The sequence below is a fragment of the Medicago truncatula genome, chromosome 7 (assembly GCF_003473485.1).
Source record: "Medicago truncatula cultivar Jemalong A17 chromosome 7, MtrunA17r5.0-ANR, whole genome shotgun sequence".
In the NCBI taxonomy this organism is placed as follows: Eukaryota; Viridiplantae; Streptophyta; class Magnoliopsida; order Fabales; family Fabaceae; genus Medicago; species Medicago truncatula.
Genome location: NC_053048.1, coordinates 46,954,613 through 46,982,520, shown reverse-complemented (window position 1 = coordinate 46,982,520; position 27,908 = coordinate 46,954,613). Strand labels below are relative to the sequence as shown.

The 27,908-nt window shown below is 35.0% G+C and overlaps 1 protein-coding gene across 1 annotated transcript; it reads left to right on the top strand.

Annotated features, from left to right (window-relative positions):
- Nucleotides 1–719: 719 nt before the first annotated feature.
- LOC11429886 (nuclear pore complex protein NUP205) lies at nucleotides 720–26,417 on the top strand. Its single transcript, XM_003625454.4, has 44 exons — nucleotides 720–1,161; nucleotides 1,243–1,317; nucleotides 3,045–3,149; nucleotides 3,247–3,357; nucleotides 4,120–4,279; nucleotides 4,427–4,512; nucleotides 4,974–5,096; nucleotides 5,192–5,419; nucleotides 6,270–6,359; nucleotides 7,348–7,509; nucleotides 7,798–7,914; nucleotides 8,007–8,213; nucleotides 8,683–8,784; nucleotides 8,918–9,058; nucleotides 9,901–10,031; nucleotides 11,335–11,454; nucleotides 12,034–12,157; nucleotides 12,479–12,676; nucleotides 12,992–13,110; nucleotides 13,199–13,361; nucleotides 13,458–13,570; nucleotides 13,647–13,728; nucleotides 13,841–13,927; nucleotides 14,041–14,118; nucleotides 15,155–15,358; nucleotides 15,867–15,959; nucleotides 16,098–16,211; nucleotides 16,344–16,490; nucleotides 16,581–16,636; nucleotides 16,749–16,821; nucleotides 17,818–18,008; nucleotides 18,096–18,222; nucleotides 18,323–18,400; nucleotides 18,875–19,039; nucleotides 22,172–22,336; nucleotides 22,416–22,553; nucleotides 22,651–22,794; nucleotides 23,793–23,921; nucleotides 24,016–24,111; nucleotides 24,238–24,375; nucleotides 24,479–24,579; nucleotides 25,436–25,555; nucleotides 25,742–25,874; nucleotides 26,007–26,417. Exons 1-44 carry the CDS (start codon nucleotides 925–927, stop codon nucleotides 26,085–26,087), a joined length of 5,652 nt encoding a protein of 1,883 aa, XP_003625502.2. The 5' UTR covers nucleotides 720–924; the 3' UTR covers nucleotides 26,088–26,417.
- The last annotated feature ends 1,491 nt before the right edge of the window (nucleotides 26,418–27,908 follow it).

Below are 27,908 nucleotides of genomic sequence, written 5' to 3'. Positions count from 1 at the left end.
TACTCAAATGCCCTTCGGTAGTTTGTTGCCGAAGTTTTTAGGAAACCGGCGACAGTTAACTGCCGAGGAAAACGAAAATCCAGAATTATCATCATCTTCGTTGCCAGTGGGGGTGATAAACCCCAATTCAAAGCTCAAATCGATACTTCCTGCCTCCCCTCAACCGATTTCGTTGCAGAAGCAGATCCAAATCTACTTTCAACCATTAAGTCTACATTTTCCGTTAAACAACAAAAGGAAATAATTCACAGGGAAACAATAAAGCTTCTAATTTTTGCGTTTCCATTTGAAACTGCTTATTGGTGGCATAAACAAGATTCAAATCAATTCATAGAAATTGCTTCTAATTATTGCCTTTCCATTTGAAACTGCTTCTAATCGATTATTTGTACGTCCTGTTGTTCACTTCATAGAAAGATTTAAATCTACATTAAATCTTGATTTCGACTCAGAACAGGAAAAAAATCAATTCAAATCCCAATTCACAATTAAATCAACAATCAAATCCAAAAATTTCTACCGAGGTTTTCCTCGGCAGTTAACTGGAGCCGATTTTATTTTTCCTCGGCAGTTAACTGCAGAGGAAGTATTTTAATATTTTACTGGTGTTTCTCAGCCAAACATGATGTGTCAACAACAATTCTCTTATAAAATTTGTATTAAGCAATCCTTATGTTTTTTATAAATAGGACTCGAGTGAAGTAAAATTTTGGCTACTCTCGTGAAGAAAAATAATTTGTCTTGATATTATTAAACCCTAAAACCCTAATTTCCTGCCACTGTCCTTCACCATTTTCAACTTCACTTCATTCGCGCCCTGTGTCCCAAAATCGAAATCGCTTACATTCAACGCAGAAAAAGAGATTATATATTATACACTGTTATAAGGTTTTAGGGTTTAATTTCATCTTCACCGTCACAGAAATGGTTTCTCCGAAGCAGCTTCTATCCACCTTGGAATCAGCGCTTCTCGGTTCCTCGCCTCCAACGCCGTCGCAACGAATCGAAGTGTTGCACGCGATTCGAAGTTCTCTTCAATCCATCCAATCGCTTCTTTCCTATCCCCCTCCGAATTCCTCCGATCGAGCTCAAGTTCAGTCGAAGTCAATTCGGCTTCAAGATTCTACTCTTATCACACTTGATGATAATGATGTGCAGATTGTGAGTTTTTCTGTTAAGTGCTTTTTCACTTTGGTTGATTCTTCGTTCGTTTTTGTAATATTTGCTTTTTTTGAATCTTAGGCACTCAAATTGAGTGATGATTTGCATCTAAATGAAGTCGATTGTGTTCGATTGCTAGTATCCGCTAACCAAGAGGTATATTTCTGCTGCTTTATTGATACAATTCAGTGTAATTATACGTGTCGTTTTGAGACAACTTTGGAACACACTTTCAATAAGATGTGTCGGGGCTACAAAGCTGCCATTCCTGTATTTAAATAAGGCTTAATTGCACTTTTGGCCCCCTATCTTTCTAAAAGTTGCGATTTTGGCCCCTAACTAATTAAAATACAAAACAACACTCTATGTATGTATTGGATCTTTGGCAGTTTTGGCCCCCAAGGATACTTTTGACATACTCTTCGCTGACGTGGCACCCATATCCCTTAAGTGAGGTGCCACGTGTCGACCATTGTGAGTGCCACATCAGCGAAGACTAATCAAAAGTGGCCTTGGGGGCCAAAACTGCCAAAATCCAACACATAGGGGGTTGTTTTGTATTTTAATTAGTTAGGGGGCCAAAATCGCAACTTTTAGAAAGATAGGGGCCCAAAAGTGCAATTAAGCCTTTAAATAAATATGTCTGCTCACATACTCACTACCACTGCCAATGAAGCCCACATTGCGTTGTTGTAAACATTATTTCTATATTTTATGTTGATACTTGATTCCATGATATTTCAAATACTTCATTTTTATCTATTTATAATTTTGAAGTACCCTTCAAGTTGAAGGGAAAATTTGTAAGACCGACAATGTTGTATGGGATAGATTGTTGGGTTGTTAAGAACCAACACGGAAATAAATTCAGCGTTGCAGAGACGAGGATGTTGTGTGGGATGTGTGGTAAGACTAGACGGGATAAGATTAGAAAAGACAACATTAGAGAGAGTCGGGTTTCACCTATAGTAGAAAATATGGTGGAAACTGGGCTTAGGTGATCTGGGCATGTAGGGAGAAGATTTGTAGATTATTTAGTAAGCAAAGTAGTTTATATGGCAGATAGTCAAATCACTAAGAGAAACTATTAAGAAAGATCTAGAGATTAATGCGTTTGATAGAAATATGACATATGATAGAATATTATGACGTCATTTGATCCATGTAGCAGACCCCACTTAGTGCGATAAGACTTGGCTGTTATTGTATAATTTTAACATGTAATATGTAAAAAAAATAATTTTGAATTTTTTTTCTTAAAAATAGAAGTGTTAGATTTCACTAATTATTAAGAAAATGAAAGAGAATGCAAGTCAGGTGAAGTTTTTAGAATGAGAAAATATTCTGAACTGAATCTGTAACTGTATTTTAAATAGAGTTAAATCTGAAGATCTAACAAAAATACATGCTCAACAGAGAGCTTAAACACAAAGATACTTAATAGAAACCCAGCGCCTTAGTGTAAATTCCCCCGTCAAATTCAGAGTGTAGGAATCAATAAAAATTAAAAGCTATCAAGTGGTGTAACTTGTAAGAATGTCTAGGTTTAAAAACAAACACAAAGCATGATGTGTTATAAAGCTCTTGCCAAGGCAAGGTCTAGGTAAGGGTATGACCTATTCCGGTTCTTCTGTAGGCACCCTTATCTTGCCTCTGCAAGAGGCTTGAACCTGTGTTCTCTTATTGAAGTTTCAACAATTTCAACTTTGTGCCAAGTCTTTTCTTGGAGACACACAACCAATATAAACCGAACTGCCCTAAGGGACAGTCACTAGTGCAGTACACAAGTATAATATAATCCATTAATGGATTTACACCTAGAAGGTTATTGTCAATACATAAACATTTATTTATTCAAATATTTATTATTGCTTTTTTTGTAGTGGGGTTTAATGGGCAGGGAACAGCTGGAAATTCTACGGCTTGCAGCAGGACTCTGGTATACAGAAAGAAGATATCTGATAACATCCCTCCATCTTCTGTTGAGGGTATATTTTTGCTATCCCAGCTGTTATTGAAGTTCATTTGGGCATTAATTTGGCTCTCTAGTTTTTGGTTAATAGCTATATGCTGTTTTCCATTTAGGCCGTGGTGCTTGATCAGGGACTTGAAGATGATATATTGCTTGACATACAAAAATATCTAGAAGATGTTGTAAATTCTGGACTTCGACAGCGGTTAATTTCTCTAATCAAGGTCTGCATTGTGACATAGATGAGTTTTTATTTTTGTCCAAAGCTGATTGCTTATACACCATATAAATTCTATTCCCCCCTCCCCCCTCTTTAAGTCTTTTTGGGTGCCATCTGCATGTTTTCTTCATCCCACACTTAATTCAAACAAAACTATTGGGCAAAACCCAAGCCCCACATTGGATAGACAGGACTCTTAATAAGAGTTTATAAAGAAGAGACACTCCTCACCTTACGAGCCGGTTTTGTAAGGATGAGTTAGGCCCGATTTCAACATGGTATTAGAGCCTATCGATCGGGCCACCCACCATTTATATACTCACACCAAGCCCAATAGTGCTGGATGTGAGGGGGTATACGAGGAAAAACCCAAGTCCCACATTGGATATCGGTTTTGTAAGGATGATTTAGGCCCGATTTCAACAAAAACACACCAAAAATTCATGTAATTAGAAGTTTGGTCTGCACAAAAAGACGTGCAGCAGCACATGTTGTATTTAAATAAAACCTAAGAAAATTAACTTAATTGTTGGTACCTAATTAAATAAATATTCTGCACCCACACTTTTTTATTATTACTTACATTAAAATGAAACAAGTAAGAATGGGAAGCATTTCATGCACCCATCCCTCCTTTATTCTTGAAACTTAATTCCAACTCTTGAAGATTGGTTCACATCAATTTATTATTTAGTGGAAGGACTTATCTTTATTGCATCTTGTAACTAACTTATTTTTTTCTGAGAAATTGCTTTTCTGGATGTAGGAACTCAATAGAGAAGAGCCTTCTGGTGTGGGAGGTCCTCAGTGTGAACGCTATGTTATTGATTCAAGAGGTTCTCTTGTGGAGAGGCAGGCAGTGGTCTCTAGAGAAAGACTTATCTTGGGACATTGTCTTGTCCTTTCTGTTCTTATTGTTCGAACAAGTACGTTTAGTAGCCTTTCAGGTTTTGATTGATGTATGAAAGTTATGTGGTTGCTAATGTACTACTTGGTTTACTGTTGTATTCTACGGCCGATTATGCTTTCTGAATATTTTGATCGAGATCAAAAGTGAAATATGTTGTTTTCAGGTCCTAAGGATGTAAAAGACTTATTCTCAGTTTTGAAAGATAGTGCTTCTGAAGTTAGTCAGAGCAATACTGCCATAAAACATCAGGTTCTTTTGCATACTCTTTTGCTGGATTTTTTAGTTTTCAAGTGTTTTTAGTGAAGCGTTATGGATTTGGTTTTTAAATCGTTACTTCCTAATAGTTAAAACAATCGAACATATTCTGTGTAAGACGTAATGTGAGCAATGAATTTTATTCCTATTATTTTTTTTTTTTTGGTTTATGCCATATGGTGAAGTGAACTTTTTGACATGATGGGCTCGTCATGATGGACTTAATAGTATTGGTCTTTGGTGTTAACATTTCATTTTATTAAAACATTAGCTTAGGAGAAATGTGTAAGTAGAGGCTTACTCTTGCAGTTAAACCTTAAACAAAAACGCACTCTGTAACAGTTGTTATCCCAATTCTTGGATCCATTCAATCTGAACTTGATATATTGGCTTGTGCCTTCTGCCCTTAAAATTTGTGTTGATTGCTCACAATTTTCACACACATTCTTTTGCAGATTACCTTTAGCCTTCTATTTGCCCTTGTGATTGCATTTGTTTCAGATGGTTTGAGTACAGTGCCTGACAAAGCATCTGTCCTTTCTTCTAATACATCCTTCAGACATGAATTTCATGAACTTGTAAGATGAAAGATATTACTGTTTTCTGTGTACTTGTAGTTTATCAAATATATGGTATCGATTTGGAATGTTATTGACTTCCTTTTATGCTTTAGGTAATGGCCACTGGAAATGATCCAATTGTTGAGGGATTCACTGGTGGCATAAGGCTTGCTTGGGTGGTACATTTGATGTTAATACAAGACGGTGTTGCAGCAAGGGAAACTGTTTCGAGTGCTTCATCAAATGAAATGAGTTATCTTAGTCAATGCTTAGAAACCGTTTTTTCAAATAATGTTTTTCAGTTTTTATTGGAGAAAGTTCTTCGAACTGCTGCGTTTCAGGTTCATTTGCCTGTTACATTTTTCTTTGAATTTTTTTTTTTGTTTGTTTTTGACAAGAAATTCATTGGAAAAGCTATTTTTGTTATAACGACTTCGGAGTACTCCCTGAGGTAAAAAAAGGGAAAATAAATCAGCAAATGCAGCTTTGTATTCCCTTTGCATATCTGTTCATTGAGTATGAAACATGCTTGAAAGTCAATGTGTAGGAGTTAGTTACAGTTCCTATATGATAAGCTGCAGCTAGTCTATTGTAACTAATTGTTGTTAGTTACAACTGCTTACACAGAGATAATGTTATCCTATGTGCAGTGTACTATAAGCTAGGTATATCCTTAATAATGTGCTTTAACTTCCAAAAGACTTGCACTTTCATTGATAAAAAGATCATAGAACACATGGCATTTTCTCGAGTAAAGGGTGTATTGGATGAATTATATATAATTTAGGAAAAATTGTTTTGTCTTTCCTTCTCATTTGCTTGTTAGTGCTTAATATGTTCTTAGTATAAACAAATTTCAATTATTTTATTGTAATAATTTGTTTCTTTTTTGCTTGTAATTTTGTTTGTGTAAAGAAACAAATGAGACAATTGATATCTCATTATGTACCCACTATGAAAAGTTGTCTTGGTTAAGATTATTTTTCTTAGCTAAAATAAAATGTGCAATCTCAGTTTTACTCGATAAAACAATTGATATTCTTAAGCAAGATTTTGGAAATAATTTTTTATTTATGTTATCTAGATTTGCATGTGCAATATCAGTTTTAGTAAATTCATTCTGATATTATGTTATTTATAGTGTGGCTTGTCGTGATTATACTTCATAGCTGCTTCTTGTTTACATTACAGACTGAAGATGAAGATATGATCTATATGTACAATGCTTATTTGCACAAGCTGATCACATGCTTCTTGTCTAACCCTCTAGCTAGAGACAAGGTCGGTTAATATTTGATCACCTACATATAAAACAAGCTGATTTGGTTGGTTAAATGCACACCTCTAGCTAGTATTTGGTTTAGCCGTTTAGGTTGGCAAATTATTATTTTACTTACTTCGCTTAGCCTCTTATCTCTTCTATTATATAGCTGTCATTTCTCCAAGTTATTGCATGAGATGATATGATGGGAGGTTTATGTTCTATTTCTAAATTCCATATTTTGTTGCTTGGTTCTCTGTAATCTTTATATGTTGGCTGAAACTCAGTGGCTTTTTTGTTTTGCTGAATATACAGACAATGTAATGGCTAATAGGTTCCTTTTTTAAACTTCTCTTCAGGTTTAGAATGCAATATAACAGTTTTGTACTTTTATATTGTTTTGTTAATAGTTAGGATTTTAGGATAAGAGGAATGCTAGCAACCCACATTTTAACACACACTTTCCAACACACTCTCTGATTGGTTAAAATTCACATGGGTCCCACCAAATTATGTGGGTCCCATATAAATTTGGTAGGTCCCCTGTGAATTTACCAATCAAAGAGAGTGTGTTAAAATGTGTGTTGCTAGCATTTCTTTTTAGGATAAAATAAATGGATAAGGACGACATTTCGTAACTCTTGGAAATTATATGGTTGCTGGACATCAAATGCTACTCTTAGCTCTTTATTTTGACACTCTTTGATGCATTGATCTCCAAATGTTCGATTCTGTTTCTAATTTTTAAAATGACATGCATTATTTTTCTCTCTAGGTACTTGATATCTTCACCTGCAAATTATTGTATATCATTCATTTGTATTGGTATTGTAAAATTCAGCTGTTTCAGTTACACTGGTTCTATTCCGAAGTAGTGAAATTAAATACTCATTGCAAAATCATTTTGGTTGTAAAATTGTTTCTTAAGTATTATTATTTCTAACATGGAATATCCTTAGAAATCAAAATGTTTTGTCTTCTAACTGTTTATGCACGTACTTTTTGCAGATAAAAGAATCCAAGGAGAAGGTTATGAGTGTGCTTAGTCCATACCGAGTTGTTGGATCACATGATTTTGCACAGAACAGTAGCTCAGTTTCTCAACAAGGCACCGAAGCAGGCTCTTTACCATTTAATTCAATCTTGGACTTCGTGAGCGAAATTTATCTGGTCAGTTCGACAAAATGGAAAAAAATACATGCAATATTTCTAGTCTTATATAAGCAATCAATAAGGTTTTAAATAGATCTTAACATTCAAATGGTTGGATCCTTGTGTCAAATATTAACTCTTATTCTGTATATTTGCCATTTTGGGAAAAACTATGTCAAAAGCTATATGGTTGATCATTTTTTCACTGCCTTATATTTTTAACCATTTAAATTGCTTAAACAATTTGGTTGGCGCTCAAGGCTTTTGCTTGCAATCTTGACCTTGAATTTTGTCACAAGTCATCAGAAAGAACCAGAGCTTTTGTTGGGAAATGATGTGCTGTGGACATTTGTAAATTTTGCTGGAGAGGACCATACAAATTTTCAAACGCTTGTGGCTTTCTTGAATATGCTGAGCACCTTGGTATTGAAGTCTCCGATTATTTTAAATTTGATACCTAAATACTGCTCTGTAGTCATTTTTATATCTTGGGTTTTTGGGACAATCCTTTTCAGGCTTCCAGTCAAGAAGGTGCTTCAAAGGTTCATGAGTTGCTGCAAGGTAAAGCATTTCGCTCGATTGGCTGGAGCACTTTGTTTGAATGCTTAACAATTTATGATGAGAAATTCAAACAGTCTCTTCAAACTGCTGGAGCAATGTTGCCTGAAATTCAGGAGGGGGATGCAAAAGCACTTGTGGCATATTTAAATGTTCTGAAGAAGGTTTAACATGCATATTTTAATATATCGGCTTACATTGGATTGGTTCTGTATCACAACTATGCTTAAACTTCTCTTTGCTAAAATAAAATGCGTATCACAACTATTATGTGCAGGTGTTAAATAAAACATTTTGGTCTACCTCACTCACAATTTAGTTCTTGTTTTAAGTTCAATCATGGTTTAATATCTAAATTATTCAATCTTGTTTGATGTTATTCCTTTTGTATATCTGATTGGCGACATCATGAAACAAGTTTGATTAATTCAAGGCATGAGTACATAGTTTGAATTGGGTACTGAATTGTGATTTAGGTGCATTTTAAAGTACCAAAATGAAATTCGACTCAAGTTTTTTTTGATTAATTCAAGGCATGAGTACATAGTTTGAATTGGGTACTAAATTGTGATTTAGGTGCATTTTAAAGTACCAAAATGAAATATATTCAGAGTATGTTTCTTGTGTATACAGGTTGTGGAAAATGGGAACCCTATAGAAAGGAAAAACTGGTTTCCTGATATTGAACCACTGTTTAAACTCCTTAGTTATGAAAATGTACCCCCTTATCTTAAGGTATGATGCTGTTTCACAACATTCTTATTGGAAGTTAGAAGTATAATGTGATTCTTGATTTTGTTTTGTGCTAGAATTCCAATTGAAATGTTTGCATTGTTCTTTTTAAATAAGGCTTGTTATGTTAATGTAGGGTGCTCTAAGGAATGCAATAGCCACATTTATTCACGTCTCCCCAGTGTTGAAGGATAGCATCTGGACTTTTCTTGAGCAATATGATCTGCCAGTAGTTGTTGGGCCCGAAGCCCAGGGCAGTCCATCCATGGGTACTCAGGTTGTTTTATTTGTCTTATAAATCACGTCTTTTTTCATATAAATTATTTCCGCCAAAACCGTCAAGAACCAACTCTACTAGAATCTTAAGCTGTTAGATGCAAGCCCAGGAATGATTTATAATTCATATGGCTATCACCACCTCTCATATGAAAGACTTTGGACTTCAATTATTGAACACTTGCAAGCTATGAAGTACGGATATGGACACCGGACACGGCACGGACACTGACACCACTAATAATTTGAAAAATCACATAATTCAGTCCGTGTCCGACACAGGGACACGTCTAATCCGAGGAGTGTCTGTGCTTCATAGCTTGCAAGTCAAGAATAGACCCTCCTTAAAGTTTAGGTTGTTGGGTTCAATCAAATAGATAACTTGGAGTTTGTTTAGATATGCTAATATGTATAAAATGTATTTGTATATTTGTAATATGCTTTTCACTATATTTCTTGTATTGATATCTTTTTCATGCTTTTTACATTGACTGTGCAGATCAAAATTTAAAGAAAGAAAACATGGTCTCTTTGAAATAAAAAAGAGAATGAAAAAATGTTGAAATGTTGGCTTAAAAGAATGATAAAGCACTTATTCTTTATATATATATATATAAATTGATTTGATTATCTGCTGCTAGCTAAATAAAGAATATTGATTCTAGTTTGTAGTACAATCTAATCTATAATGACAAACAGCAGCAATAACTGGTTTCCTTCATATTCCTTTTTCTCACATGCTTCATCCACTCTTTTCGTCTTTGTGCTTCTGCTTTCTCTGCCTTAGCAAAAACATGTACATTCCCTTTCTCTTAATTCTAAGTGAACTTGTAATTCTGACAGGTTTATGATATGCAATTTGAATTAAATGAAATTGAGGCAAGAAGAGAACAATACCCTTCAACTATATCTTTCCTTAATTTGATAAATGCTCTTATTGCGGAAGAAAGAGATTTGACTGATAGAGGGCGAAGGTTCTGTATCTCCTGTCTTTGTTGAAATTTTACTTATTTATTTTTGGCTTAAATATGTATTTAGGTGAGCTTTTTTTTTTAATCCCTATGAAATTTTCTCATTTTTTTTATTCCTCACTGTTTCAAAATGGAAGCTTTTAGTACTCGATGTCAATTGAGCTCAGGTAAGCGACAACATGCTAATCGTGAGCCACACCATGGCTGCTATTTAATATAACCAGGCTGGTGTCAGAATATAGTCATGTAGTATTAAAGGCATGTTTTTTTTTTTTTGAATGAATTAAAGTCATGGCATATGAGTTGACCTGAAGCTTGTCATTTTCTACTCTTTGACATTGGCTCCTATAACTAGGTTGTAGAGAGGAGATGGAAACAGAAAGAGGAAAAACATCCATATGACAAATTAAAAAATTCAAGTAAGCAACACATCAAAAGCATGAAAACTTCCCAACTCAAATCCCATAATTGAAAATGAAATGAAGTATATAGAGAAAACAAACTGCAATCTGATAACATTCTAGACCCATGTAGAAGCCATTGTTACCAAGTGGCAGCCATATCAGCATGGGCTTGATGGCATGGGTGACAGAGACATGACAACTGGCCCTTAATTTCCTATCAAACTCTACCATCCTCTTCACCTTCAAGCTTTAGTGAATAGGAGGAAATTATCATATAAGTTTTAGTGAAGAACAACTTTGTAGTATGATATTATGAACAACACGAGTTCAAGTTCCAAGAAGGGATTAAAGCCTTTATTATTGCTCAATATGCAACGAATGCTGGTACTGCTTGGTATGTGGGACATACTTAGCTTGAGCTAGGGCGTAGATCTAGCTTGTTGTCGAAATGGTCACTTATATATTCGAAGAGAAAATTTACACATTGATCGTTTGAGTTAACAGTTGACAGAAGCAATTTTGTCACTTATAAATTGTCAATCAATCTTTATATACTTGGGTCGTGTATTTAATATTTTATTGGATGCGATGTGGAGAGCAGCCTTATTACAGACTAAGCTTACAGTTCTGATTTTACAAATTTTAACTCTTTAGTGAGCTTTTTCTCCAGATATGTTGTTTCACGTGTAGTGAAATCCAAAATTCGATATTTTGCTTCAGCACCTATAGAGCTTAGTTAAGTCTAGGATTAAACGCAGTACCTTAAAATAACGAGACCAATTCTATGAAAAAGTTGATAGGGACTAAACAAAAACTCACGTAAATTTAAGTACTAAAAATATATGATTTTATTTTTAGCCAATGCAGTCTAACATCTAAAATAACTGTTTATTATTTTCCAGATTTATTGGCATCTTTAGGTTCATCTATGATCATGTTTTTGGGCCATATCCTCAAAGAGCATATGCAGATCCCTGCGAAAAATGGCAGTTGGTTGGTGCTTGCCTTAAACATTTTCACATGTGAGTGGTTCTGTTTCTGTGATTTAGAAATAACTGACTTTACACGTCTGTTGTGTTTGTTGATGTTTTTGTGGAACATCGGATTGTTAGATTTTTGCAATCAGAGTGCTGACATTATTTTCTATATAATAAATTGATTGATGTTGGTTTTAGTAATTCAAACCATGAATTTATGTAGCCCAAATGGAGTTGGCACATCGGCTGCCCAAGCCTTTTGTGTGGATTGTTGTGTTAGGAAAAGTAAGAAGGGGGCAGGTAAGAATGTTGACATGGCAGATAGAGAGAAGGGGACAGATCATTTGTGTGATTGTTTTATATTATGTTGGGATTTGAAGGCAATAGAGGGGGAGTCTTGAGAAATAAGTGACGGTTATTGTGGATGGAGAGCAATGGTTCTTTGTAGGAGCCTACCTATGTGACCGTAGGAGTATAATCTCCTGTAATCTTCCCATTTCAGATATAATACACAATTTTCCCCCCTTCCATTGTTGATTTCATGCTGTGTTACTTTTTTATGTTGGATTCATGTTCGTATCAATGGATATGTTGGATCCGGATTTACATAACTTAAATGTGCAGGATACTAACGATGTACGATGTTAAGGAAGAAGACTATGAGGGTGTAGTTGACCAGTCCCGACTTTCAACAACAAAAGAAACATCATCACTTCAGACACAGCTTCCTGTTTTAGAGTTGCTGAAGGTATGTTTTTGTAATATTCTTGTTCAGGATTTCAAAGGATGTTAGCATGTGTTGTTTATGATATAAATATGTGTCTCCAGCACTTACTATCCTTGATTTGGTATTTCGAAGCTGCAACTTATAGATCTTGGGACATTATGAGACTTGTGGATCAGTACTTTTACAACTATGCTTAATGCTTAATAGCCATTATAAGCGAAACATTTTCATCATTTTATTATGAGTTTTATTGCTTTCAATATCATGTTTACTTAATTGCTGGATAAACTATTTTGATGAATTGTATTATGGGTCTGAATGTTTAATGTTTACCTGTTTCAGGATTTCATGAGTGGAAAGACTGTCTTCCGGAACATCATGAGTATTCTTCTGCCAGGGGTGAATTCCATCATTGATGAACGCAGTAGTCAAATATATGGGCAGTATTTAGAGAATGCGGTGCAGCTTTCTTTGGAAATTATAATACTTGTCCTTGAAAAAGATTTACTTCTTTCTGATTATTGGCGTCCTCTGTACCAGGTATCTGTTTCAGTTTCCATAACAACTGGTCAACATATTCTTTTCAAATTATATATTTGAACTTGCTTATTTATCTACTTGTTTTGTTTTTGAGTTTCAACTACGTTTTCTGCTTATTGATGTGTTTGTGAGCTATTAGTTGCCTTTAAATGATTTTAGCATAGTTTTTGAGCAGAAGTGTGTGTGAGGAATAGTATTGCTCTAAAGTTATGACTTCTGAGTCTAGTATAGCGTCACTGTTTAATTATATTGTATTCTTTAGTATCGACATACTACTTAATTGTTGTACACTCTCCTTATTGATGATCTGCCCAGCCATTGGATATTATACTCTCGCATGATCACAATCAAATAGTGGCACTGTTGGAGTATGTCAGATATGATTTTCAGCCAAAAGTTCAGCAATCATCTATCAAAATCATGAGTATTTTAAGGTATTCAATACCTTCCATTTTCTTATCCTCAATTTAACAGAATATCATTCTGAGTCTGCAATTGATATATTGTACTTTATGGGTGCAGCTCTCGTATGGTTGGGCTTGTTCAGCTATTGTTAAAATCTAATGCCTCAAACAGTTTGATAGAAGATTATGCAGCCTGTCTCGAGGCACGGTCAGAAGAGTCTCAGAATGTTGAAAATAACAACAATAATAATAATAACGATCCTGGCATTCTTATTCTGCAAGTTCGTCTTCACCCCTTCCATTTATTCGTTTCCCGTCTTCTTTTCTTTTAATTCATTTTAAAATGCTGTTTATATATACCTTCCACGTGTTTTCAGCTTCTAATTGACAACATCAGCAGACCAGCTCCAAATATCACTCATTTACTACTTAGATTTGATCTAGATACGCCTGTTGAGCGGACAGTTTTACAGCCAAAATTTTATTACAGGTATGTACATTGTCTGTTGCTATTTAATATCTTGATTCTATCAAATATAACCGTGCTCTTAAAATGTTACGTGCAGTTGCATGAAGGTTATTCTTGATATTCTGGAGAAGCTTTCGAAGCCAGATGTAAATGCGTTACTTCATGAATTTGGTTTTCAGGTTAGCTGTAGTTGATCTGTTGGGTAACCTATCTAAAATACTAGTGAATAGAGTTAGAGTTTTGCAGTTTTACTGATTTCTAAAATGAATATTGACTTTTTGTGTGATGCAGCTTCTCTATGAGTTGTGCATTGATGCATTTACTTCTGTTCCTACAATGGATCTGTTGTCAAATAAAAAGTACCGATTCTTTGTTAAGGTAAACAAATTTTAACGAGTTTGACCATCTTTATGCAATTGTCATTGATTGTGGTTTGTGTTAATTATCCTGGAGATATTTCTCTGTAACTTTTCCCTTGCTACATAATGCAGCACCTTGACGCAATTGGCATTGCTCCACTGCCTAAACGTAATAACAACCAACCGCTTCGTATCAGTTCCCTTCATCAGGTACTCTTCTCCTACATCATCTTGTATACCCTCACACTATAAAACCCATACCCTATTTAGAGTTAGTTACTGTTAAAATTAAGTAAACCTGGTAATATTCCTAGACTGTACAACTTTCTTGATTACCTATTAATATTTATTGACGATACAATTTCCTAAACTAGTGCTAATCAATTAGGCATTAAATGAATTTATTGTTAATGGCATTATAAATATAAGTTGTGCGATCCGAGTCAAATCCATATTATTAACATTTCCCCCTCCCCCTACAATCTAGCAGCTAACATTTGCCTATAAAAAATTACTTATTGGAGTTAGAGGTAGAATATTTGATACAGAATTGGCAAAATCTCCAGTGGCAGATCTTCTTAGGGATAGGAAATGTCCATGGCCACCCTAAAATTTTATTCTGCTTAATAGGTAGGTTTATTAACTTGAAGTGTATAGCGGCCAAGTGGCATTTGAATGTTTTGTAAGTCCTAGGTTATTGGTTCGAGTCCTTGTCCGTGACTTCTTTTTTGTATTTCTAGTGTAATTCATTTCACATTTCACAAAAATGGTATAGACAGGATTCTAACACGAACACATAGGGAACAACTTAAGCTAACATAAGCACCACACCAACCAATGATTTATAATATGTAACAGAAAATGTGTAATGTATATTTTATTCGTTGTTGACCCCTCAATAAATTTAGTCAAGCTCCACCGCTGGACATGAGTCATTTGGGATTTTGAAGTGCAGATATTACATAGGCCCCACAATGAATTCCAACACTCCAAGTGTTGTAAACCAACTTTTATTAGAATAATTGGAGTGGCAAGCTGGAACAATAGATCAATTGAGTGAAGACTTCAATGCATATCATGAACCAACTAGCCTAAAAGCTTAAGTTATCAGACAAAGACACGTGAATTATTTTATTATATTTTCTAACACATGAATGGTTTTATATTGTATTTTGAACAATTATTAACTTCATATATTATAGTTGGTCTTACATGGGTGTTTGTTTCTTTGCTTTGCTTTTCACAGAGAGCATGGCTCTTGAAGCTTTTAGCAGTTGAGCTACATGCTGGTGATGTTAGCAGCTCCAATCATAGAGAAGCTTGTCAGACAATCCTTTCTAATCTTTTTGGACAAGGTACCACTGGAATTGATGGAGAGCAGGCTATATATCCATTTTCACTTCAAGATAATTCTGGAAATGGTGATTTTAGAACTGTCAGTAAGAGTAAGGTACTGATAGTCATTTATTGCTTCATGGTTCCTTTGCTATTATGGTCTTACACATGCATATATTGGATTTTATATTGTTTATTATAAGTTAAATGCAATATCATTAATTAAGAACTCAGTTGATAAAATCACTAGCAAATATCTGCTTGTTGACTAATAGAAACTCCCTGGTTGAAGTGACAACCAATTTTATTTGCCCCCTTGACAATCATCGTTGCCTCAATCGCACCATAAGTTGTGAGTGAATTTATGAGCCAACTTTGTGCGTACTTATTGAACACATTAGGGGGGTGGCACCATGACGCGTGCTTTTTATAGATGACATAGTAGTAGTTGAAGAGTCTGAGAAGAAATAAGTGGGAAACTTGAAAGTAGGGATATACTTTGGAAGCACCAATTTTCATTTCAGTAAAACAGTGCATTGAATGTGAGTTATGCAAGAGGTGCATAATTCTAGTATACAAGTGATTATATCCTCTTAATCAGTTTTGTTTCCTTTTAAACTCAGGTATTAGACTTGCTTGAAATCATCCAGTTTAGATGTCCAGATCCCACTACGAAGTTGTCAAATACTACGGCCAGTATGAAGTATAACTTGCTGGTGAGATGCTTACCTTGAAACACATCATCTCTCTCTCTCTCTCTCTCTCTCTCTCTCTCTCTCTCTCTCTCTCTCCCCCTCCCTCCCTCGACTATTTTCATCATTTTCTTACCTGCTTTTGGTTGGATATATTTTTAGGCAGAAGACATACTGGGAAATCCAGGAAATTCTGGAAAGGGTGGTGTCTACTATTATTCTGAGAGAGGTGACCGATTGATTGACCTTGCTTCCTTCCATGACAAACTTTGGCAGGTTGGTTACTTACTAGTATTGATAATACAGTATTCTCTACTACTGGAATAAAATTTTTTCAGTTTTTTCTTTTTGAGTTGATGTTGTATTTATAAATTTTTGTTTCTGAAATATAATTCTGCATATCTTCAGATGAGTAATCTTGGCAATGAAGTTGAGCTAAATGATGTACGAGAGACAATTCAACAGTTGCTGAGATGGGGATGGAAATACAATAAAAATCTTGAAGAGCAAGCTTCACAACTACATATGTTGACTGCCTGGTCTCAGAGTGTTGAGGTGCAATTCTTTCTTTCCATCCACTGTTTTTTTTTGACAAATACTCATATTTTATGATTTAAATCCTATAAACTGTGTTAATTTTGAAAGGTGTCTGCATCTAGAAGATTAGTGATGCTTGAAGATCGGTCGGAAATTCTCTTTCAGTGAGTTACTGTACTGTATTAGTGAAAATAAAATTAGTTACAACTTGTCATGTGTCTGTTCTCATTATTTTTGGGTTCGTTGTAACTGTTACATAATTCATTGCATGTTCAGGATCCTTGACGCGTCTCTCAGTGCATCTGCTTCTCCAGACTGTTCACTGAAGATGGCATTCATATTATCACAGGTAAACATTTAGATATATAATTTATCATGTGGAAATGTCGACTAAGTCTTCAACTATCCAATTTGTTTGATTCCATTGTAGAACTAATGTATCAAGGTATTGACTAAATCCCAAAGTTATGGTTTTATTAGTATTGATTTGAAGACTGTTTGTTTCCTTGATTATGTTTGGGTATTGATCAGACTGTTAACCAAAGTGTTGAGATATTGAAAAGTTGTGACTGTTTAGTTTTATCTTCACTATTTATTGTATTGATTAATCTTCCCTATAATTGGGGATTAAATAGGAGACTCCTGCCTATATAAATTTACATTTCTCCCCTCATAATATGTGATAATAAACATATTTTCAGTCTTAAGATGGTATACACATGGATCTGAAATCCTAGTTGTCTTTGGGTTAGCCGTGTCAATGCTAGCCCTATATTTTTATTTTTTCTCAGTTCAGTCGTTGAGTGCCCAAAGGGCAGCATCCTGGCCCAAAGCAGTCACCGGGTCGCAGCAATCCGAATACTTACAAAGATTAAGTGTTAATTTTTTTAATTTCTTGATTATGCCTGGGTATATCCCTGCTTTGCTGCCCTTCTGATTAGGGGTGGTGAAACGGGTCGAGTCCAGCGGACCAGTTTAACATGGCATTTTAGGCGGGGAGAGTTGAAGTTTTGAACTCGACCATTCAAGTTGGTCTGCCATATTTAACGTGCTGGAAAATGGGCCGTGTTGGCCCGTTTGGTCAATTTGGAAAAACTAATTTTTTGTTATTTTTTATTGGTCTATTACTTTTGTCTTCAGTTGTGGTCCATTAATCTCATAAACAGGTTAGGATTAGGGCTTTGTTTTTCCTGTATATGTTGTAATAATTTGTGATGAACTGATAGATCAGCAGAATTATTCCTAGAAGTTGTTATTTGTTTGTTTGTCTCTTTTCAAGTTATTCTGTTTTATATGCAATGTTGCCAGTAATGATTCATTTTTACGTACATGGAGTGTCCCTCAGGTAGCATTGACATGCATGGCTAAACTGCGAGATGAAAGGTTTATGTTCCCTGGAAATTTAAGCTCTGACAGTATAACATGCCTTGATCTCATTGTGGTTAAACAATTATCAAATGGTGCTTGCTTGACCATATTGTTTAAGCTTATCATGGCAATTCTTAGAAACGAATCATCAGAAGCTCTTAGGAGACGGTATGTTACACGTTCTGTACTTGATTTTGATTGTGTAGCTGTGTATTGTTTTGGCCGGCAAACTTACTTTTGCATGTCTTTGTACAGACAATATGCCTTGCTTCTTAGCTATTTCCAGTATTGTTTGAATGTGGTTGATCCTGATGTTCCAACCTCAGTTCTTCAATTCTTGCTTCTCAGTGAACAAGATAACGAATATATTGATCTCCCGAAGGTATAGTTTCTGAACATTTACAAATAACATCCAATATTTTAATCTGGCGATGGATTAACTCGTCAATCATCATAATTGCATTTTTCTCTATATCCCCCAGATTGACAAAGAACAGGCAGAACTGGCTCGTGCAAATTTTTCTACTTTGAGGAAAGAGGCTCAGAGCATATTAGATTTGGTTATTTGCTAACTCTTACTATTCCTTTTACATGCATTACTAATCAGCATGCAGTATTTTATATGCTTATGCCTAATATTATTTTCTTATTAATATGGGATTAAATAGGGTGTTTTCTCAAAAATTTCTGTCCATGGACTGAATACAACTATTTATTTAGGAAGTGGTAGGTTGTAGCTTGTAAGAGTTGTTTACTACTGGTCAGAATAGCAATCACATGCTTTCGTTCTTCTGATTTAATTGAGACAAAAAAAATCAATTCTTCATTAGATCTATCTTATCCACAAGATGTTATGGTTTTGTTGTTTCGAGATGCTATCCATGTTATTGTTTGGTTTGCTTTTCATTAATTATCAGATTCATTTTAATGCATTTTTAAAAAAAAAAATATTTTTATGAATTTTTTTTACGAATATATTTTTATGAATATTGGTAAGTCAATTAATTACATTTTTAAATAATGTGAAATTGAAGGTCATAAAGGATGCAACCCATGGCAGTGAATCTGGAAAAACAATATCACTCTATGTTCTTGACGCGTTGATTTGTATAGATCATGAGCGATATTTCTTGAGCCAACTTCAAAGCAGGGGATTTTTACGGTCTTGCCTTACTGCCATAAGCAATATTTCCAATCAGGTGTTTATTCTGACCCCCCACAAACAATTCCTTATATTTTGAAATTACCTTTTCTTTTTTCGAATCACTGTTGTGAATAGTTTGTAATGTTATACAACGGATTTTTCATCTCGTTTAATCTTTTATGTTTCTTTCTGTTGGAAATTCCGCCTTAATTGCGGTCCACCCCTAGTCGCCTAAATTGCGACCTTCGGTTAGCCTTAATTGCAGCCTCCAACACCTTCATTGTGTTAGGCTTTAGTCCCACATCGGATAGATAGTACTCTTGAGAAGAGTTTATAAAGAGGAGACACTCCTCACCCTACAAGCCGGTTTTGTGGGGTTGTGTTAGGCCCAACCACGATTTCTAAGATGGTATCAGAGCCTATCCTAGATCTATCGATTGGCTTCCCGCATCGTCCACGCTTCAGGCCCATTGGGCCGGGCTGAAGCGTGAGGGGGTGTGTTGGAAATTCCGCCTTAATTGCGGTCCGCCCCTAGTCGCCTAAATTGCTACCTTCGGTTAGCCTTAATTGCAGCCTCCAACACCTTTATTGTGTTGGCTTTGAGGGGGTGGATTTAGTTCCACATCGGATAGATAGTACTCTTGAGAAGAGTTTATAGAGAGGAGGCACTCCTCACCCTACAAGCCGGTTTTGTAAGGATGAGTTACGCCCCAAATTTCAACACTTTCGGTTCTGATGGTGCTTAAAACGGGAATTGTAGACGAAGAGGAATGCCTGCCATCTATTTCTCTTGATTTCAAAGTATAGAAATTGATAAAAATGATATAGGCTTTATCAAATTTATCCTGATTGAGGAGTTACAAGGAAATAAAATCTGAAATAAAATGCAAACTACAACCCGTGTTACATTTGAAAAATTAATTCACTCAAATTTGCTTGTTTACGTAATAATTACCTTTTCCCACTTGAAGGTTGTTTTACCACTCTTGCCTTTTACAATTCCTTAATTTTCATTCACGACTTTTGATTTTGATTACTACCTCCGTCCCTAATTATAGAACCCTTTTGAGAGAAAAAAAATTCTCTTTTTATAAGACCCCTTTAGTATTTCCAAGTACATTAATTATTATTTTTACCGACATTCCCCTATTTATTTTATATATCTTTTTCTTCAATCGATATTAAATACTATGTTGAAAACATAAACTATTTCTCTCTCTTAAAGGATAAAATTGTAAATACAATAGTAATTACAAACAAATTTATTACCACTATCAATTTTCTTAATTCCCGTTATTTTTCCAAAAGGGCCCTATAATTAGAGACGGAGGTAGTAGTTTACTAAGTCTTCGTCAACCCAAATATGTAACCAACAAAATTAAATGAGGCACTAAAACTTTCAATCAAGATACAATGATTGAAAATCTGATTATTTTTTTCTGCACTATTTGGTCTCTTATCATTTTTATCTTCTCAGTTCTCTTTTTGTTGATAGTTCTCTTCAGATTATTTGTTAACTATTTTTTTCAGCAATAGAAATACATAATAGGAATTTGAGAGGCCTGGTATTCCAATCAATACTTCTTCCGCCCCTTTTCATGTTTTATATACTCACTGTATAGCTCCTTTTGCTCTGCTGTCTCCCCACATCAACTTCTGTTATTTTGTTATTCTGTTACGGCTATCAATTCACTTGTCCACGGTCTCTTCGTCAAATACACCTTCATAACTATATATCCCTATTACTTTAGTAGTTTAGTTTGAGGTGAAGTGTTAGAATATATTAAAAATAACTCATAATAGCCTCATTGTATCTTAGAGCAGTCTAGATTTTGAGTTTTTCCCTTGTTTCCTTATTTTATTCGGTTTAGTGATTATTTTTCCTTATTTAAAGGATAAGAAGTCTAATATTAGATTACAAGGATATGGATTATTTTTTGTCCCATCAACTACAATATGTAAATATTTAAGAGTTCATAACTAAGTATTGATTTCAACTTCGGATTCTCATTGAATGAACAATTCAGCTTTATATAGAAAGCTGGTAGTTACCTGCTATAACAGGTTAACCTTTACTGACTGACACATGTCAGTCACTTGACAGCTACTGCTAGCTGTCAAGTGCCAGCTTTACAAAGCTGGAGGGAGACTAATCTTACTAGAACTAGGCTTTGCTAACTTCTTCTATTATACAATATAATGTTAATATTTCGAGTATTTTTCCCTCCATGCGTTTACTTGGTTCCCTCTTGATTTTTCATAAGCTTTAAACCATAGTAGTCAATAGCACCGCTATAGCGGCCGCGCTGTGCGGTGCGGGACCGCCGCGCAACAAGCCATAGCGTTGCGGTTTAAAACCGCTATTACATTCTAAGAGAAATTACAAAATTGTCCTTGGTTTTAAAAAGAGCAAGGGTATTTTGGACATTTTCTTCAAACCCTAAAATTTCAATATTCTCTCTTCCTCTTTCATTCTTCTGAAAAACGCAGAACGCCGTTTCTCTCCAAAACCTAGAACACGCCGTTCATCTTTGCTCGCCGTAACGCCGCCGTCGCATCGTAAAACACCACCGTTCATCTCTGCGCGCCGTAACGCCGCCGTCGCACAGTAAAACACCACCGTTTCTCACCGCCGTTTCCCGCGCCGTCGTTCCTCAGGTTGGTTATGAAATAGCGGTCATAGCGCTATGCGCTATCCCGCTATAGCAGTGTTGGGGTCGGCCGCTATCCGCTATTAACTACTATGCTTTAAACATGCAGTTACCAGTAGCATACTTGGTTACACCAGTTATATAAAACACTTAGCTGATGCCAAGGGAGAAGAGGAACCGTGATACAACGGTTGAAATTACTGTTGTGTGACAAGGATATCACATGCTTGAATTGTGGACTCGCTCTTTTGCAAATGCAAGGTAAAGCCGTTTACAATAATTCCATAACGAGTTTGACGCTTTCCCGAACTCCACCATGGCAGGAGCTTTACAACACCAGGCTTCCCTTTTTTAATAATTTCACACCAAGAGACTTTAATATATAAAAATAACACTTGCTACCTCCCAGAATTATTTCTTGCTTAGATTTGTGTAAGATCTTTTTCACTATTGAAGCATTGATTGAAGTTGAGGGTCTCATATGTTCTTTATGTTTATCTTTATAATACTGATTTAATTTATTTGTTTGATTGAAGGATGGTGGTCTTTCATTGGACTCTTTGCAGAGGGCATGTACCTTTGAGGCTGAACTTGCTGTATTACTAAGAATCAGTCACAAATATGGGAAATCTGGAGCACAGGTACTATTTACCATGGGTATATTGGAGCATCTTTCATCTGGCAGGGCAACCAATTCGCAGGTAATTGATTATTTTCCTTGAGACTGTCACATTTGATTTTCATTTCACCTAACCTTTACTGAAGCTAATGAATTTACAGGGAGGATTAAGGTGGGCTGAGAAAAGACTTAGAAGAGATATGGCTGTGGATGTTGATAGACAACAGATGATTATAACTCCGGTCTTGAGATTAGTCTATTCATTAACTTCCTTGGTTGATACATCAGATTATATGGAGGTTGCTTGTGTTCCTTTTTCAATTTTTTAATTACGGTATCTTCTATGTAAATTTCTTGTTCACTGACGATTTTTTTTCTGTTTTTCAAAAAATACAGGTGAAAAACAAAATTGTTCGTGAAGTGATTGATTTTGTCAAAGGGCATCAATCACTCTTTGCTCAAGTTCTCCGTTTAGAAATTGCTGAAGCAGATGAGTTAAGAATGGAGCAGATCAATCTTGTAGTTGGTATTCTAAGCAAGGTATTATTTAGTTAAGTCTTTTCTTTGTTTTGAAAATACATTTGATAAGTATCTAAGCTCTGGGAGAACCCACACTTAAAAACTAGCTATTAAGGGGAGGAACCAAACCACTTAAATACTTCTCCAATTATCGTATATTATTTCATGTGGGGCTTGCTTGGGCACCCCAATATATTTGAGTCCGCAATACAACCAGACTATGATCCCAATTGATAAATATCCAAGAACTTGGCGAGCCGTCCTTTAAGGGGAAACAACCCAGCAACGCAAATACTCCGCTGAGTATATCATACTACTCAATGTGGGATTTGGATATCTTATAATTTCCAAGTCCCTATCAACTTTCAACCAGCTTTGGCAAGCTAGCTTCTCTATTTTCTGTAGGTTTAGGTGCGGACAGCTGATATTTTATTTTCAATAGCTAATGTGACGTCAAGTGCTTTGAAAATAATCAAATGTGTGGTTAAGCAGTTCTGAACTTGTGGTTTACTGTGGTTCAATATCACACATACACACTCTTAGGGAGGGACAAAGAGCCTTTAGTTGTGACCTAAGCACCCGAAATAGGTTAGTCTCATGTTAGGTCCAAAAGACCTAAGCTTGTGTGGATACTCTTTGGAGGCATTGGGATGGGAAATAACCTAATTATGGGATTTCCTACAACAACTACAAAAAAAAAAAAAAAAAAAAAACGCTTTGGGAATTTATATTTCATGAGCTGCAACGGGATGACAAAGGTCCTAATTATGGGGTTTCCTACAAAAAAATGCTTTGTGAATTTACATTTCACGAGCTTCAACATTATTTTTCAATCTGTGCACCATGGTATTGTATTGCTACTTCCAATGCATAAAGACTTCTGAGACGTCCATTGCATATGAAGAGAATAATGAGTTGGTTTTGTACAGCGGCTTTTATGTATGATGCATGCTCTTTGCTTCTAATTACACTTGGGACTTTTTTGTCTGTTGTTTTACATTTTGGTTTTTATGTGATAGGTTTGGCCATATGAAGAGAGTGATGAATATGGCTTTGTTCAAGGGCTTTTTGGTTTGATGAATGTTCTTTTCTCTCGTGACTCAAACTCAAAGGTTCTAGGTTTTCCTCGATCGAGAGTGTCCCCTGAGGTGAGCTTGCAGTTTTCTTAATTCACATTTATGAAAAAGAGATGTTCTGGCGTTATGCATAGTATAATAGTAATCCTAATCTTCTGCTGTTCAGAATCAGAGAAGTTCAGAACTACAGATATTTAAGTTGTGCTTCAGCCTGAGCTCTTACTTATATTTTCTAGTCACAAAGAAATCCTTGAGATTACAGGTATATTTTGCTTATACAGAAGGTAGTTTAATAATGATTTTGACCTCTTTCCCTCTTCATCTTGTCTAACTGTATTTTACTTTTTGTTTTTTAAACTAATATTTTTCTTGTAAAATGATATCTCAGTCTTCCGATGCCTCCTCCAGTTACCCTACTTCTGTTGAATTTCAACAACCTTCATTGAGCTTGCTTAATTCTTTACTCAGTTCAGCTACAACTGCACTGGAAAGAGCAGCCGAGGAGAAATCCTTATTACTGAACAAGGTGAAAATTGAAAACTGATTTGTTCGTCTTTCTAGTGCTTTGGTTTACATTGTCTGATATTTAATATTGACTTTTAAGTAAACATAACACATGCGTTTTGCAGATTCGAGACATAAATGAACTGGCAAGGCAGGAGGTGGATGAAATCATCAGTATGTGTGTCCGGCAAGAATCTGCATCATCTTCTGATAACATACAAAGAAGGTTTGATCATAAAACTGTGCTTTTCTAGTAATCCAAAAATAAAATTCTGGTAGCTGATAGCTGAAATTGAAAAGATGCTGGCCTATCAAACTTAGTAGCTTACGATCATGATTAAAAGAAATATTATCATTTTAAAACTCAAATGTGCAAAATGAATTGTTGAAGTTGATGTTTTTGGTTATATGAATTTGTACTACTAAATGTTTTCTGTGTTCAATTCATGTAAAATTGGAAGTGATATGTTTTTTTAAATAAAATTAAAAAAACTGCCGTAATACTACAGCTAACTTGGTTTGCATTTGAATAGTTGATTATTGTGTGGTTCTTTTCATGAACATAACTGTAACTTTTAACCTTGATATGTAGACTGCTGAAGCTGTCAGGCTAGTTCTCAAGGTCTTGGACCTCATGAGAATTTTAATATGTTCTTTTAGTTTAAATGTTAATATATACTCCCTCAGTTCCTAATTACAAGCAAATTTGACTTTTTAGGTTCATTCAATTAAGAATGTATTTGGTTCATATTATGGACCACATACATCATTAATTGAATGAACCTAAAAAGTCGAATTTGCTTATAATTAGGATCGGAGAGAGTAGCTATTTTTTCATAATACTTGACTTTTATTACACTAAAGTTCTCCGTATGATTATTCTCCCGAGTTAATTGGTTCATCTGGTTGTTACATCTAAATTGTTAAATATAAAACCATTTGAGGTGGGAGAATGGATTCTGATGTAGTAGCTGAGCATTGAAACTCATGTGGTTAGAAATTTGATTCTGCTGTGTTCCCTGAATTCCTCACACCTTCCCTTTCCATAAGATCCACTCTGATTTATAAAATATGTTTTACAGGAGATACATAGCAATGGTAGAGATGTGTCGAGTTGTTTCTTGTACGGATCAGCTAATTGTCTTATTGCTCCCGCTCTCGGAACATGTGCTAAATATCATCCTCGTCCACCTTCAGGATTGGTAAGGCATTATGTTTCAGGAGATAAGAACGTTGTGTTGTAAATGAAGCTAAAAATCCATATAAAATATTGTGTTCTTTTATGGCTAATTGAACCCTATATTGTAATGTAAACAATTAGATGTTGTCGTAGAAAGTTACCCTTGTTGTATCTCTCTCTTTAGGCTAATTTTTGTATCTTATGGCAGCTCTGACGCATTTGAATCTACCATGACCACGAAAACAATTACATATGGTGCAAAGTGTGATCCACAACAGGACTTGGCTTTGTTATGTGGACAGTTAGTTCCAACCCTTGAAAGACTTGAACTGCTGAGTGAGGTATGAGCCTCATAGTAACTATTGAGTAATCCTATACTTAATATTCTGGTAGATTTATTTTTATTCCTGAAATTCATGTCATTAAAGGAATGTATTTTCACGATCTTACATCTCGTTTGCTTGTTTTCTCAGGAGAAATTAGGGCATACTCTCAAAGTATTCTGCCGATTAGCAACTTCGGCCAAAGAAATTGCGATCCAGAAGATGATTTAGTATATTTTAAGAATCCTTACAAAACTAATTGCTTGGATTACCTCCATGTATGTACATTGTAAATTGTATCAAATATTCCCAGATTTTAGATCAATCAGTAAGATATTAACTTAACGCAGTGCATATGTGAGTGAGATTTTGTAGTGTATTAGCGAAAAGTCTTGTTTAAATGTTGTATCATCAACCTATAATGTAAATGAAGTAATCATCATGTATTGGCAAGTTACAGTGCTAGCAGCAATAATTATATTAGTATGGTGTTCTCGCAGCAAAAATGCTATAGCGCTAACAAAGAGAAATTGTAATCGTAGTTACGTTGATTTGTCATAACGATTGTTGGTTGCTAGTGTTTTTTCTCCCAATATATATCTTCACTTTTGTCGCTGACCATCAAGTGGATTGGAATGCTATTTATTTTGGTCTTTTACACCTTTTTAATATTGCATTGGTTCTATTACGACGTTCAAGGTTGAAAACTTTACCGTTTTTCATCTAATTCTGTTAGTGATTACAAAGACACTTTATCGCGTTGGTCCTTTATAACGTTCAAGGTTTACAATTCGCTGTCATTTTTTTATCCAATTCCCTTGGAGAGTGAATACAAAGATATTTATAGTTGAAGTGGTAATTTCAATTCATCAAATCGTATTCTTCATATTCAATTTCATCTTCAACAATCTTCACCTCTTCATCTTGATCATCATCAAATAAAAAAAATAAAATCATTAAAAGAAGCAAAGTTTTTTAAGAGCAAAAGACTGCCCTATCAACCAATTGTTGATGAATTCTGCTCTTCTCTCAACCAAAATTGCTCATTCTCAATTGAAATGTCCGGAAGACCTCTCACTTAGGTTGCGTGATTGAAGGCACGTAGAGGTATTTTCGGAAGTTTGGTTGGGAATGAACAGTTTTTGATGGGAGAAGATCAAAATTTCAATAAGATAGAGGTGAACATATTACTGTATTCCTATCCTTATCCTTGTTACACACAAAAGACTAAAATAAGACACTGTTGTGGTCTCTTAATCTCCTTTTCAAGTGGAATTCTCATGCCTGAAATAGAACATTTCATTTAAAAAGGTGACATAAAAAATCAAAAGAGGGGTTTGGTTTTAGTGACAACAGCATAAAAGAAAGGGCAGAATCATAAAAAGGAAACCTCATTGATTTTTTCTATCCGTGCTATTTGTTAAGAAACCAAATTAAGAAAAGAAAAAAAAAAACCAAGGATGCTTCCTCTTGTCTTACTTTTAGTGGACGGAAAAATAGTTATCCTCCATTTTCATGAAAACATAGGAATGAAAAAGTCGGTCTTCATCTTTTATAGCGGGGCACCTCAACCATCAAATTCAATCTTACATTTTTTTTATAATTTTATTTCTCATTTTATTTCTCTCGTGCTTGAAGGTTAATATTCAATAATTGAGTTAGGTATATACACATTGAGAGATAAATAGATAAAGAGTGTGATTTGGTATTTTATCAACAAAAAACAATATAATGTGGTAGATGTAATAGATTGATGATGTGATAAAAAAGGGAGATATAAATAAAATAAAATGTTGAATGATTATATGAAATTTAGAGATGTCCAAATATGATTGTTGCAATTAGTTTCCTCTTTTATTAATGACTTTTATGTTTAGAGTTTATTATAAGACAAGGCAACTCGCACAATAGGTAATTAGGTATCCCCCAATTCATGTCCTTACGTTTAGTCATATCCACTTATTTATTGGTATTTCGACGATATTCAAGACATTATTACAAAGAAAATGAGGTGTTAAGCGTCGTAAAATAGTTTTTATACATTTATGTTCA